We start from the raw sequence: 13,805 nt of genomic DNA on the forward strand, positions 1-13,805 counted from the left end.
GTGTGTGTGTGTGTGTGTGTGTGTCTGTGTGTCTGTGTGTGTGTCTGTGTGTGTGTGTGTGTCTCTGTGTGTGCTGTGTGTGTGTGTGTGTGTTTGTGTGTGTGTGTGTCTCTGTGTGTGTGTGTTGTGTGTGTGTGCGTGTGTGTGTGTGTGTCTCTGTGTGTATGTGTCTGTGTGTTGGTGTCTCTGTGTGTGTGTGTGTGTGTGTGTGTCTCTGTGTTGTCTCTGTGTGTGTGTGTGTGTGTGTGTGTGTCCGTGTGCGTGTATGTTTGTCTGTGTGTGTGTGTGTGTGTGTGCTCTGTGTGTATGTGTGTTGTGTGTGTGTGTGTGTGTGTCTGTGTGTGTGTGTCTCTGTGTGTGTGTGTCTGTGTGTGTGTGTGTGTGTGCGTGTGCGTGTGTCTCTGTGTGTGTGTGTGTGTGTGTGTGTGTGTGTGTGTGTGTGTGTGTGTGTGTGTGTGTGTGTGTGTGTGTGTGTGTGTGTGTGTATGTGTGTGTATGTGTGTGTGTGCGTGCAGAAGTACGAGTCACAGGAAGGCCTTCAGGGCAAACAACAGCTCCCTCCCTACCTCCAGCTGCAGCCCTCTCTGAGCACCTTGTCAGATCTGGGACATTCAGTCAGAATAGTTACACACTGTCAACTTTAAAATATATACAAATAAATCATGGAAATAATTTCTGCAATATATGAAGTACAATGTGTGTGCAGAGAGTTGTCTTTTTAACAGTTATGTTTGAACCCTCAACTGGTGACTGTCCTGTGGACAAAAGGCCAGGACACTGTAAAAAACTAATTTCACAAAAACAATAGTTTCAAAACTAATTGAGTTGTAAAATGTCACCACTTGTAAAAAAAAGACTATCTGTCCAATCTGAGTTTTCTCTCAGACGACTCTGTGAGTAGCCAGACTTTCCTTCAGTGAGGGTGTCATCATGTCAATTTCCTGTATGCAAAGCCCAAAGAACTGTCTTTGTTCTCAGACTCTGGAGTTGGGACATGAAGCCTCTCAGTCCAGTCACAAGCTAAAATAACAAACATCATCAAAACAGCAAGGCAGGCAAAAGGGGGGGGCGGCCCCCCCCTTTTTTTTTTTTTTTTTTTTTTTTTTTTTTTTTTTTTTTTTTTCTCTCTCTCCCTTCAACCCTTTGTAACAACTACTCAGTTAGAAACAGTGTACTCGATCACTCTTATATTTAATTGACTGAAAAAGTAGAAAACAACAATTGTTAATGATAAATAGGAATGTTACACCTTTTTTACACCCACATCTCGTCTCATTATCATGACAAATGATCTTTTTTTTATCAAAGTAAATAATGAATCTGGGTTTCAACCACATTCAGAGAGCTGATAGAGATCTGCTGCAGTCAGGAGGCATGACAAGCTGCCGTTATACACACAGGCTCACTGGTATGTCAGGTGGTCTGTGCAGGTGTGTCCGTGTGTGTGTGGGTGTGCAGAAGTGGATGGATCTCACTGCAGCGCAGGCCACAGGAAGCCTTCAGGACAAACATTGCCACTCTGCCTCTTTAGGTCACACCCTAAATCTGAAGCAGAACAAACAATGCCACTCTGCCTCTTTAGGTCACACCCTAAATCTGAAGCAGAACAAACAATGCCACTCTGCCTCTTTAGTGCATGTGTCAGACCCATCCTAAATCTGCAGCCCTCTCTGAACACCTTGTCAGACCTGGTGTTGAATTCCAAAGAACCCATTCAGTCAGCGTAGGAACAGACTGTCAACTTTAAAATGAATACAATTAAACTGGAAATAACTTCTACAATATATGAAGTACAATTTGTGTTCCTGTTTACTTTACAACACATTTCCTCAGCACATACAAAGCAGACTTATTGTTTTGTATGATTATTTTTTACATGATACTAGTGCAGTGCCCGTGTGGAACGGGCTGATTGCTTGGCCTGTGGTAGTGCTGCTTGTAGAATTCATCAAAACCAAATTGTATCCCAAAATTACTTACAGAAGGACCCCAAACCACTTCATACGCAACTCCACTGTATAGCCTACTACTGACTTACAGTGTAGGCTACGTCTACATCAGAGGAAGACGTACTACTGTATTTACCTGACAGAGAACGCTGCAGATTCAGAATGTAATCACAAAATATCAGACAGTAATCAGACTGTGCTTCTTTTACCGATATATATATTTAACGATATCTTTTGCATTTCTAATCCAGACAGCGACTGGCTCTGCACTTACTCGTGTCCGTAGCAAGACACCTGTCAAGTTTGAAATCCATCGGACTAACGGTTCCAGAGATATGCGCTTAACACCCAGACAGACGTTCCTGCAATTTATAGATAGATATACTTTTATTTATCAGTTTAAATTCATAATTATAAGAATGAAGACTTTTCCCAAACAACTCAAACACATTTTTCACGTGGCCTTAATGCTCTTCCGTAGTAATAACCAGTGGTGTAGTCTACGTGAAATGCAGGACAAGACAGTATGTGAGGGGAGGAGCCGAAGGAGGAGACCAATTTATTCATGCACTGGTTGGGAGGTTGTCTGGCAGTTGTGAAAACTAAAATAGCCTACTACAAAAAGAAAAAGGAAGGTTAAAAAGTATTACATTAACTTAATAAATAGAATGGACCAATACAAGTTTTAGTTTTCTTTGGTCCCGTCACTGCCGTGGACTCGATACACTGTCTAAGATTTCTGTCTGATGGAGGCTGTTCTACGTCCTGCAGTATGTAAACTCCTCTGCTGTTTGGGTTCATGTTAAGTTGCCAACGTTAAGTTAAGTTGTGTAATAAAATGGTTCATTTTGTAACAGTGCTGTGCAGAGCCAATGCTGCTGGTTCTGATGATGTAAACATATTTTAGCCTGAATAGGTTAAAACTGACAGGTTTTTATCTATATTGTTGTGAACAAACTTTTTAGACTGAGCTTTGTTGGTTTTGTTGGTTGAGCATGTTGTAGACAGTACTGATGTTGTTGTTGTAATGCAGTTATATGTTGGAAGCTAAAATTATTGGTGTTTTTTATCAGTTTGTCCTTTTTGCTACTTCTACGCCTTTTTGAAAATGGCCCACTCACTTTTGTACTGGCCCGCCCAAAATACCATTTCTGCCTACACCTGTGGTGTGTGTGTGTGTGTGTGTGTGGAGAGAGAGAAAGATAGAGAGAGAGAGAGAGAGAATATCGTCCCAGACGTCCGAGCGGTGTTGTGCTGAAATTGTCCCCCCTTTAGCGTCTAGCTGTCTTCTTTAGTTACGTTTGACCCACAACAGGTGACTGTCGGAGATACCCTGTATCAGGAGCAGAAATGGAGCCATGAGATCTGACATGTGCTATGGACTGTTTTGTTGGGTCCTGAATAAAGAATAAAGTAAGGTAAAAGTGACAGAGTGATGACAGGCAGTCTTCTTTGTCTCCTCACACTGTTCTCTCTGGCAGGAGATATTTATATTTTGTGGATGCTAGGAGTAGGGAGGGGTTCCAGAGAGGGTGGGTCTGGATTATGAATTTACCTTTAAACAGGTTGAAAAGTGTGGACCAACTGTGATCACTGCAGCAGGTCTGATAAGAGAGTCTACTGTTGGCTCCACCTCCTCCAGCCTGTGAACAGATCTGAAGGTCTCCCCGGTCCACGAGGCCCTCTGCTGGTCTCAGAGGGACTCTACATTACTGTTCACCTTTCAACCAGCTGTCTAGGACCAATCTGTTTAGTTAGATGTCTGCCTGTCTGCTGTGAACAACTGCTGGACATAGACCCCAGTTTGATTAAGTACAGGGTTCACACGTTTTGAAAGTATAATATGTGATTAATAAATGTATTTCACATCGTCCTAACATTAACGTTTTATTCGGGGAGTGATATTACTAATCCCACTATGAACCACATACATTATACACATATACAGTCATTCATTTTATAGTTAAACCTCTGAGGGTAAACTTTAACACAGATTTTTATTCTTATTGTATAATGTTGACTGACATTTTCAGGAGTACATAGTCATGGAAATTTGCAAAAAAATCATGGAAAAGTATTGGTTAAAATGTGTATGAACCCTGTAAGTAATAGTAACTCAACAACTGTGTAATATCTCAATGGAATAATCTTGTTCTCATGTTCAATTAAAGCCTCTTTTTATCAGCACATTAAAGACATATCAGCATGATCACCTTCTTTCATCCAGCTCATGCAGAGACCACTCGATCAGAACCCTTTTACCGTCTTTTACAACATGCAGGGCAGCATTAGGATAAGGCCACAAAACTACTTGGTTATAGGATAAGATTTACTTTTACTTCAGTATGTTTAGTTTAAAGTATTGTACTTTGTTACATTTTACAGTTTTTTTCTGATGCCATGGTACTATTCTCACAAGTATGTGGTAATATTTCGCTACCTCGTGTACAAATAAACCAACAGATCATCAAAAAGTTCCTCTTTACTCTGAGTACATCTGACATGTACAAAAACACATCTGGAACAACCAGTTACACACTGAAATACTACGGTCATACACAGAGCATGGGTGGGTGTGTGTGTGTCTGTGTGTGTGTGTCTGCAAAGCCAGTCTACTGTCAACATTAAATATCTACATTAACAGTATGTATTGCATGATTAAAATATGTTGTGTATATTAAATGTCCCCCCGTCAGCATCGCCCCGACCGCGCTGACGGTAAGAAGCATGAAACCAGTGTGAGAGGGTTTCTCTAAATCCTGGAGACATGTTGGACAAAGGGGTCTTCAGCTGAGACCAGAAACCCTCCATCAGATTCAGGTCTTAGTCTCTCAGGATCACATCCTCCCCCCAGTCTCTGATCCTCCTCTACTCATTTAACATATTAATATATTAATATAACACACACAATATGAGGTTGGATATTTGGAGCGGCTTTATTTATGTTCAAAGTAAGAAAAGTGCACAACAATGAATATATATTAGTAACAACTCTGAATACAAATATAAAAGTATTTATAGAGTAAAACAGTGTAAAGCGCATTAATGTATCTGAATATTAAAACTGAGTTATCAACTTCCATCATATCTCTGATTATTATTATTTTATCCATTGATTCATATTAAATAATTATCAACTGCTTTCACAGATCATCACTTTTGTATAGTTCAACATCATGTAATTCTACTTCATAGACAATAAATCCAGTTTAAGGTCTTATTTAGAGACAGACTCGTCCTCTATGTCCCCCCGAGATATTCTGAGCTGCATCAGATGATTTTATAATTACAATAACAACAATATTCACAATGTCATCAACTCCTCAGTTTAAAATATTCAATGTCAGTTGATATTTTATCATTAGCTGGAAATATAACATTCTTAGAAGGCACCCTGAGGCTTTATATGGCCGAGCAGAAAACAATCATTTAAAATTCCCTTCATATAAAATGTATTATTACCAAAACACCCAAACAGAAGACATGTTGAAGATCTCTCTACACCTGATTAGAAGATATCTGGTGGGTGCTCCGTCTGCTGATATTTACAACTAAAGAAACATTATTTCCTGTTAAAAGCTGGCTGGGATACAGCTCAGCGTTGAGTATGTTATTGTTAGATTCACTTTAGGGGTGTCACAATACCAAAAATTCAGTAGTCGGTGCCAATACCAGTAAAATAACACGATTCTCGATGCCGATTTCGATACCACGGTAAAAAAACAAACATTACATTGCGTTTTTTTTCCTGCGATATATATATGCAATATAATTTATACAAGAGGACATAAATAGCCCTATTTAGAAATACTAAATAATTCTCAACTACTGGGGTGATTTTGTAGGGGAGTGCATTTACAAAAATTAAAATGGAAATTTTCTTATGTGAACCAGTCTTTGATGAACTTTAATGCTTTACAAACACCAAAGCAACGCTGTGATTACTCTTCTGAAGTGATTTTGGAGAGGGAGATTAGGAAGAAATACACTGGTTGACTGACATGACAGCATTGTATTCATATAATAATATCAATCCAGGCTAAAGTCAATGATAGTAATAATGCATGCATGTTGCTTCCTCTAGATTTCAGGTTGTGGTCGACTACCTTGGCCTAGCCTTGGTTGTTAGATAAATTGATTAAAATTGATCATGATTGGTGGTTGGTTGGAGCCTGTAAGTCACTCATACAGCACCAAACTGTGTATCCAGGAGCACTTCAATCAGTGTAAATTATGTTATATCAGAAACAGACTGCTGTTGGAGATTGGCGTTACGTTTTTATCTTCGCGGCTCCGAACTGTAACATTAGTTGGGACAAGTTTCTTTAGGCTAACTATGTTAGCTTTAGCCTGGCTGGTAGCAGCTTTCTGCGGTGAAAAATGGCCGGGAGAAGTCAGGATAACGTTGCCTTAATCAGGTGATTTAGTTTGTCTTTGCAGCGAACATAAAACACTGGCTCCCCATGGAAAAGTATTAGCATCACTGTGTCTGTGGCAGCTACCGCTTACGGTAGTTTTCTACCCACGGAGAGCCTCACCTCCCGTTACGTCACATGACCACCTGTCTTAGAGGGGAAGGCTCGGCCGGTAACGATCATGTAAAAGGAGAACGGTGAAAGTTTACTTTTCTAGCAAGCAGCAAAAAAGTGTTGGCGTCAACATCGATGTAGACGATGAAAGAAAGTATCGTGCAGCCCTACACCATAGGAGACCCTAGAGGAGCTCAGAGCTCCAGATGATACAGACTCAGATACACAGACCCCTCCACCATGATGGGGGGGCAAACGGACCAAACAGCAGATCTGCACATGACCTCCCACCCACAGAAGTAAAAATCATGTTGTATATACAGCACATGAGAAAGCTGTCAGGTGTAAAGAGCTCTGGGAGATGTCAGATGAACTTATCGGCTGAGGCTTCATCAGCAGGTTGTCCTGATCTCTTGTTCTTATGTCTTTTATACATCAGGACACCAACCACTGCAACAACAGCTACAAGAACCAGAACACCTGCTGCCAGTCCACGGTATCGGCCTACAGGAGAGGAGTTTCTATCCTCAGGACCTGAAGATAATAAAACATATGAGTCAGTAAATGAGTGGATAGAGGAGCAGCTTTCATTCTCTCTGATGTTAGAAACTGCAGCTACAACCTGATACTCAGAAAAACTCACTGAGAGAGACTCAATCACCTGTAACCTGCAGACGGATGATTCTGATTGGCTCAGAGTTGATGATGGCTCTTCTTTCCCGTCTTGAATCAGCTGGTTTAACTCGACACTCGTATGTCCCCTTGTCGATGCTCCTCACATTCTTCAGAGTTAAAGACGCGTCTCCGTCCTTCAGATCTCTGTCCACCAGCTCCACCCTGTCCTTAAAGGATGGATTCTGGTAGTCTGGATCCAGGTGTCCATCTCTGTACAAGAGGACGGTATCTGGCTCCAAGTCTCCTCTGCTCCACTCTACATCACTGATGTTGTAATCATTAGCCTGACATGGTAGAATGACATCATCTCCAGGCACTGGTAACACAACCAGGTCTGAAAAACAATAATAAACTACTATTAATAATAATAATAATAATAATAATAATAATAATAATAAGTCAGAACAACAGACTCCAGGTGTCCTGCTGTAGGAAATGTGTTGCTGCTCTCACAGATATAAAACTGATAGATAGATAGATAGATAGATAGATAGATGTGTGTGACTGAAGCACCACGGTGGTTTAAAACATGTTTCCTATTGTTTAAATCCACCAATCACAACACAGCACATCACAGACAATTTAATAACATAACTATACTGGATATATATATTGCAGATATCCATATTTAAAGTCTTCTTAGTCTAAAAGAACATATCGTCATTCTTCGTCGGACAAATGGCCTCACTTTGTCATTCATGGCTTTCAATTTCAGATATCCCCCTGACTGATTTGTAGATTTCTCTTCCTCCTTAAAGGGATAGGGCCTACGCCACCGTTTGTTGAACTCGTGTTATTCACCGTCTCCTCTAGATGTAGATAGGTGGACCAAAGTATTTTGTTTCAGTGTATGCACTGTCTAAAGTCTGGCAGCGCCGCTGCTAGCTTAGCATAGTGAATGGAATCCTTTGTTGCCGTTAGCATGTCGTGAGTAACAGTGAGCCAACAACAACTAAAAACAACCTAATTACTTATTGTGGCCTGCGTATTCACAACGAGTACCAATAGCAGATATCGACTAGAGGTTTTCCTAGGCAGATGTTGACTTGGGACTATATTGGGGCGAAGCAGAAAGTGTCAACTATCAGGTCATTTGGTTTTTACTTGAGGAAGGTTTATTGAAAGTAGGAAGTACTTTAAGTTTAAGGTGGGGCTTTGACTTCTGCCCAAAAATCATATTCAAAGTCTGTTTGTTTATTAATATTTGAATATATTCAAATATTTATTAATAATAATATTTTATTAATAATTATAGATTATAATAATTAGAACAACACACTGCTACGACTTTTTATTATTATTATTATTATTATTATTATTAAAAGTCAGACCCTGGATTAAACACAAACAGTCTGCTTTCGTCAGGAAGATCAGAGCTTTCTCCGTAGCCTACGTAAGAGGTCTGATGGTTATACTGATGCTCTTGTGTGTCGAGCCGGTGTGTGTGTGTGTGTGTGTAGGTATGTATGTATGTATAGATAGATAGAGATTACCGCTAGCTTCAGAGCGAGTAGACAAGCTAACATATTTACAAAAAATAATGCCCATAAGAGGTTTGAATTAGGGCTGCTCCCTCTTAGTCCATTAGTCTTAGTCACCTTAGATTTCTCTAGTCCATTAGTCATGTTTTATGCTTCACCTAGCGCCATCTCTCTCTCTCTGTGTATAATCTATGAATTTGTTTCAATTCTACTAAAACCAGAGAGGGTCGATCTGGGCTAATCCCAGCCAGCTCCAAGTTTCACCTCCAGTCAATAAAGCAGTCAATGCAATACTTCACATGCTACTGGGCTGATGAATTAGTATCTTACAATCAATAGAGAATTTACAACAGTATTTGCGTTCAATTAAGCAGTTATTTATAGCGCTGCTCCCTCTTAGTCGATTAATCGGTCGTTTTGGTCTTAGTCAACTTAGATTTCTTTAGTCCATCAGTCATGTTTGATGCTTTTTTTCATGCTGAATGACTTATTTCCAAGAAACGTACGAGCTCATCTCTGGTAAACACAAGAATTAAAGTGGTGCTTTAGCACGACTCTTTGAGGAGAAACTCAGATTTACAGATCTGTCGATTAAATCAACTAATCGATTAGTCGATACGATTGAATGAGCGTTGGTCGACTAAGAATTTCTTCAATCAAGCACAGCCCTAGTTTGAATATTAAGGGCTGCCTAATATTCGTTTGAATATCAAACATTCGAATTATATTCGAATAACGAAGTTCAGAGTCAAAGCCTAGCGAAGTTTAAAGTAACTTTTCTTGCAGTACTTTTACAGGAGTAAAATATTGTCTAAATGTTGAGATCATTTGAACTGATTCTCTCTCTGTCTGACTCATCATGGGAGACTCTAGAGGAGCTGCAGCTACAACCTGATACTCAGAAACACTCACTGAGAGAGACTACCTCACCTGGAACCTGCAGACGGATGGTGCTGATGAGTCTGATTTGGTTAGTAACACCAGATTTAACTCGACACTTGTATGTTCCAGCGTCGTGTCTGCTCACATTCTTCAGAATTAAAGACACGTCTCCGTCCTTCAGATCTCTGTCCACCAGCTCCACCCTGTCCTTAAAGGATGGATGCTGGTCGTCTGGAGTCAAGCGTCCACGTCTGTATAAGAGGACGATATCTGGCTTCAGGTCAGGTCTGGTCCACTCCACAACTCTGATGGAGGAACCAACAACCTGACATGGCAGAATGACATCATCTCCAGGGTTCACTGTTACCACAATCAGGCCTGAAAAACAATAATAAACAATAGTTATCAATAAAAGTCATGATAGTCCTAAAGACCTCCATCAGGTGTAACACAGCAGAAAAGATGTTAATAATCAGAGATATCACAGGACTTTATTACCACGAGGTCAACACATGAAGAAGCTCCTCACTGAGATACGTGTTGACATGACTCATCAATAGTTCAGGTCTAATCCTTCAGGAAATGTTGTTTAATATTAGACCTGATCTCTTTCATAGTCAGGGTCTCTCACCCCTAAAGACCATTTTAGGTTTCTGAGTTAAATCTACTCCGTGGCTACGTATGGAGGTACGTGGAGATACTGAGACTACGCTGCAGCCTGATGTCACCTCTAAACAAATGTAACTACAGGACACACACACACACACACACACACACACACACACACACACACACACACACACACACACACACACAGAAATGTTGATTAATGTGCATTGTCCTAATCAAATAAATAAATCTTATTCTGCATCCGACGGGCCTCTGACATCAACTCAGCAGCCTTCAGTGTCTGTTAGACAGAGATGTGAAGGCAGAAGTAGCTCTGAGGACATATTTGGTCTTCGTCATCACATTGTTGAGACTCAAGATGGCATAGACCACCCCCACTTAATTTCACAGGTTGTCTGTACCTTTCATAAGCTGAGACAACACCATGTGGCTAAGGTTCACACTCGGCAACTGAGAGGAAAAGTCTAAGGAAGAAAATGTTTAAGGTAGAGTGGTTAACCTGTGTTATATACTTTAATTATTTATGAAGCTGTAATAAATATGAAATGTTTTGATATTAATTAAATTATCAGAAAAATAACGAGTCCTTGATTTTGTCTTGCAATATATCAATGTTACGCTGGTTAGCACTTACATCACACAGTACTGCAGACTTGTGGACAAAGTAAACCAATACAATTCAAATGTTTAAATTAATTAACATGTATTCCAAATATGGATAATCACACTATTGTAGCCATATTGCTGCAGTAGGCTGGCTAAGGTAGGCAGTGATAGTATGAGCTGTGTTACGGTTACACGGGTCCAAGATGGCGCCCGCATGTAAACATGAACGCTGCTGTCTTTATAAACTCTCTTTAATAAACTGACTGTACACTTACACAGTTCTCAATGCTTCTGTTTACATGTAGGGACCCTCGTGATGCTACCGTGGAGGTGTGGTGCTGTTTTATACCTTGTTAGTGGTGTACAAGCTCATGCTAATGCTCGGTGGGAAACGTTAGCGTTTTAAGGTTAGGCCTAGCTACAACATTCATCCGAACCGAGCCAGAACTAACTCCAGCACCGGGTGATAACGGTGATACCGGCAGTAACGTCGGGGGAACAGACCGCATCACCCCGGGACTCCGAGTCTGGCTGGCCGCGGTGATGTTATGATATCCGCCCCCCTTTAACGTTTAGCTGCTGGCTAACTGCTCAACTAGCTAACGTTAGCTGCTACAAATCACATCAATAAAACGTGTATGTGGGTAAGCTGCAGCTATTTTACCAGAACGACATGAATAAACATTACTAACGTTGTCCATCAATATGTTCACAATAAAATCTGATATTTACCAGAAGCTGCTTCAGACAGAAGGATCAACAGCAGCAGAAATGGAGCCATGAGAGCTGAGAGAGAGGCGATCTGTCTCCCGACACGGTTCTCTCTGACAGTATAATATATTAATATATATATTTTTAGAGTATTATCTCGACGCTAGGACTATAGGGAGCAGAGGTGGCTCTGATCGGCTGTGATGGGTTCTTGAATTGCCACCGACAGTTCACCAGGAAGGGGTCGGCTGGCAGCATAGACAGTATGGCTGCCAGTCTGGGTCATGGATGTATTGGTCTGGGTGGACAGGGACTTTTACAGCAACAGGTGCATACGCCACCTACTGTGCGGGAGTGTACTTGGTAGGTTCTTCTTCTTCTTTGGGGTTTTACGGCAGCCGGAATCCAAAAAGTTGCATTGCTGCCATCTATGGAACTAGCACCTATAGCACCCTAGTGCACAATATCCGGTTATATAACCCAGTGACTCTAGGGAGGGGTTGGTTGGCAGTCTGGGTGTATCAGAGTTAGAGGGGCGGGACTACAGCTCTGGTTACAGGCAGAAAGCTGCGTCATCTGAAGGAGAATCTAACCCTAAAGCAGGCTACTGTAATGCGCTGTGTGGGTTAATTAAAGATGAATGCCCAAAACTATTTTATCAGCAGGCCAGAGTTTTATTAATTTCACAACTATAGTTAGTCTTTGATGGCGATACAGGTTAACAACGTTAACTAGCCTACCGCAAAATAGCGCATAGGCGGACGCGTACCTATATATTCGTCATGACTCATTTTGTACACACCACTTTTTTTTGGAAAACCTCGAGCTCAATTAGTTAAAATAAATAAAGTTAATAACACATATAATTCTTGAGCGACAGATGCCAACAAATCCACAAAAAAACTCTTCTATCTCCACAGGACAGCACAGACCCAGCTGTTGTTCTGCTGCACTGCCATCACGACTACTCTTACAACACTGTCGGACATTCTGTGCAATGTAGGCTACCTCAACAACGATCACCAAATCTCTCATGGCCATATCTTGTCATGAACACTTAAGCTTGTCAAAAAAACTAAACCGAAATCCAACGATTATCAGTTATCTCACATTAACATTTATTCCTCGTTGGCGCCTATGGCAAGGAAAAAGCTTAACGTGGTTTAATGGAGGCTACCTAAACGATGATTACCAAATTTCTTTCTCATATTGGTCCTCATAACCACTGAAAACTGCCAAAAAAAACGAACCAGAAATGTGGTGATGATTGATCGTTGTTTAGGTCCATTAAACCACGTTTTTATTCACTTACATTAGTAATCTATGGACAGAGTCTTTCAGAACCTGAGCTGAGCGAAAGAGAAAGAACATGGATGCGTGTCTGTCCCAGCGCATTTCAGACTAAACTGACGGCCATGATTATAGGCCTTAACTCTGTGCTCCAACTCCCCCTTAATACAACATAATAATAACACATTTAAGGATAGCCTACTACCAGTACCATGAAACAAACAATAAACTAAGAGAAGACGTGAATAATTGACTATAATAAGAGATATTCTGACCTTCATACTATAAACACAGAACACACACACTTCAAACCGTGTTCACAGTTCACACAACACACCAGTTTAACTAACATTATATTATACACACAACACACCAGTTTAACTAACATTATACACACAACACACCAGTTTAACTAACATTGTATTATACACACAACACACCAGTTTAACTATCATTATATTATACACAGAACAGGAACACACATACCAGTAATGAAGCCTTATGTCCGAGAGGAAGAGACTACTTCACCCTGCCTGGTAATCACCATCCACCAAACCATATTTTACTGGTCTAATATGGCGGTGACTCGTCCTCAGATACATCCGATTCATCAGGCTCGTTGGAGAAGAACTCCAAGTAGACGAGGCGGCAGTAGCAGCCGTAGAGGCGAGGGGGGCGGAGACAGTAGCAGCCGTAGAGGCGAGTCGAGACGGCAGTAGGCTTTCAGCCAGCAGAGAACAGCTATAGGCGCGGGGGGGCGGAGAAAAAATCCGCTCTAAAGTTTCCAGCCGTTACCAGAAACGTTCAGGCTGAACAGGAAGCAACAGAAACACTATGGTCCTATTCTGATTTAACAAAGTGTTATCAGACCAATATATATATATATATATATATATATATATATATATATATCAGCTGGTACACAGTCTCCAGTTCTTATTATGACAGAGTAGCTGTCAGAATGCTCTACATGAGATCTGTTGCTGATTTTAATTACCAACAGACTGTAGATGATCAGTAATCTGATCAGATTTAGTCTCTCTGACTTCTAA

General features: G+C 40.7%; 1 protein-coding gene across 1 annotated transcript in view; it reads right to left on the minus strand.

Annotated features, from left to right (window-relative positions):
- Window positions 1-4,861: 4,861 nt before the first annotated feature.
- Window positions 4,862-13,805, minus strand: part of LOC120572783 (coxsackievirus and adenovirus receptor-like) — a 34,788-nt gene continuing 25,844 nt past the window's right edge. The window contains exons 4-6 of the mRNA XM_039822218.1: window positions 9,565-9,661; window positions 7,140-7,487; window positions 4,862-7,012 (exon numbers count right to left, since the gene is read on the minus strand). Of these exons, the coding sequence (XP_039678152.1) occupies window positions 6,843-7,012; window positions 7,140-7,487; window positions 9,565-9,661 (615 nt within the window). The 3' untranslated portion in view covers window positions 4,862-6,842. The remainder of the gene's footprint in view (window positions 7,013-7,139; window positions 7,488-9,564; window positions 9,662-13,805) is intronic.

This window comes from Perca fluviatilis, chromosome 14 (assembly GCF_010015445.1).
Source record: "Perca fluviatilis chromosome 14, GENO_Pfluv_1.0, whole genome shotgun sequence".
NCBI classification, from domain to species: Eukaryota; Metazoa; Chordata; class Actinopteri; order Perciformes; family Percidae; genus Perca; species Perca fluviatilis.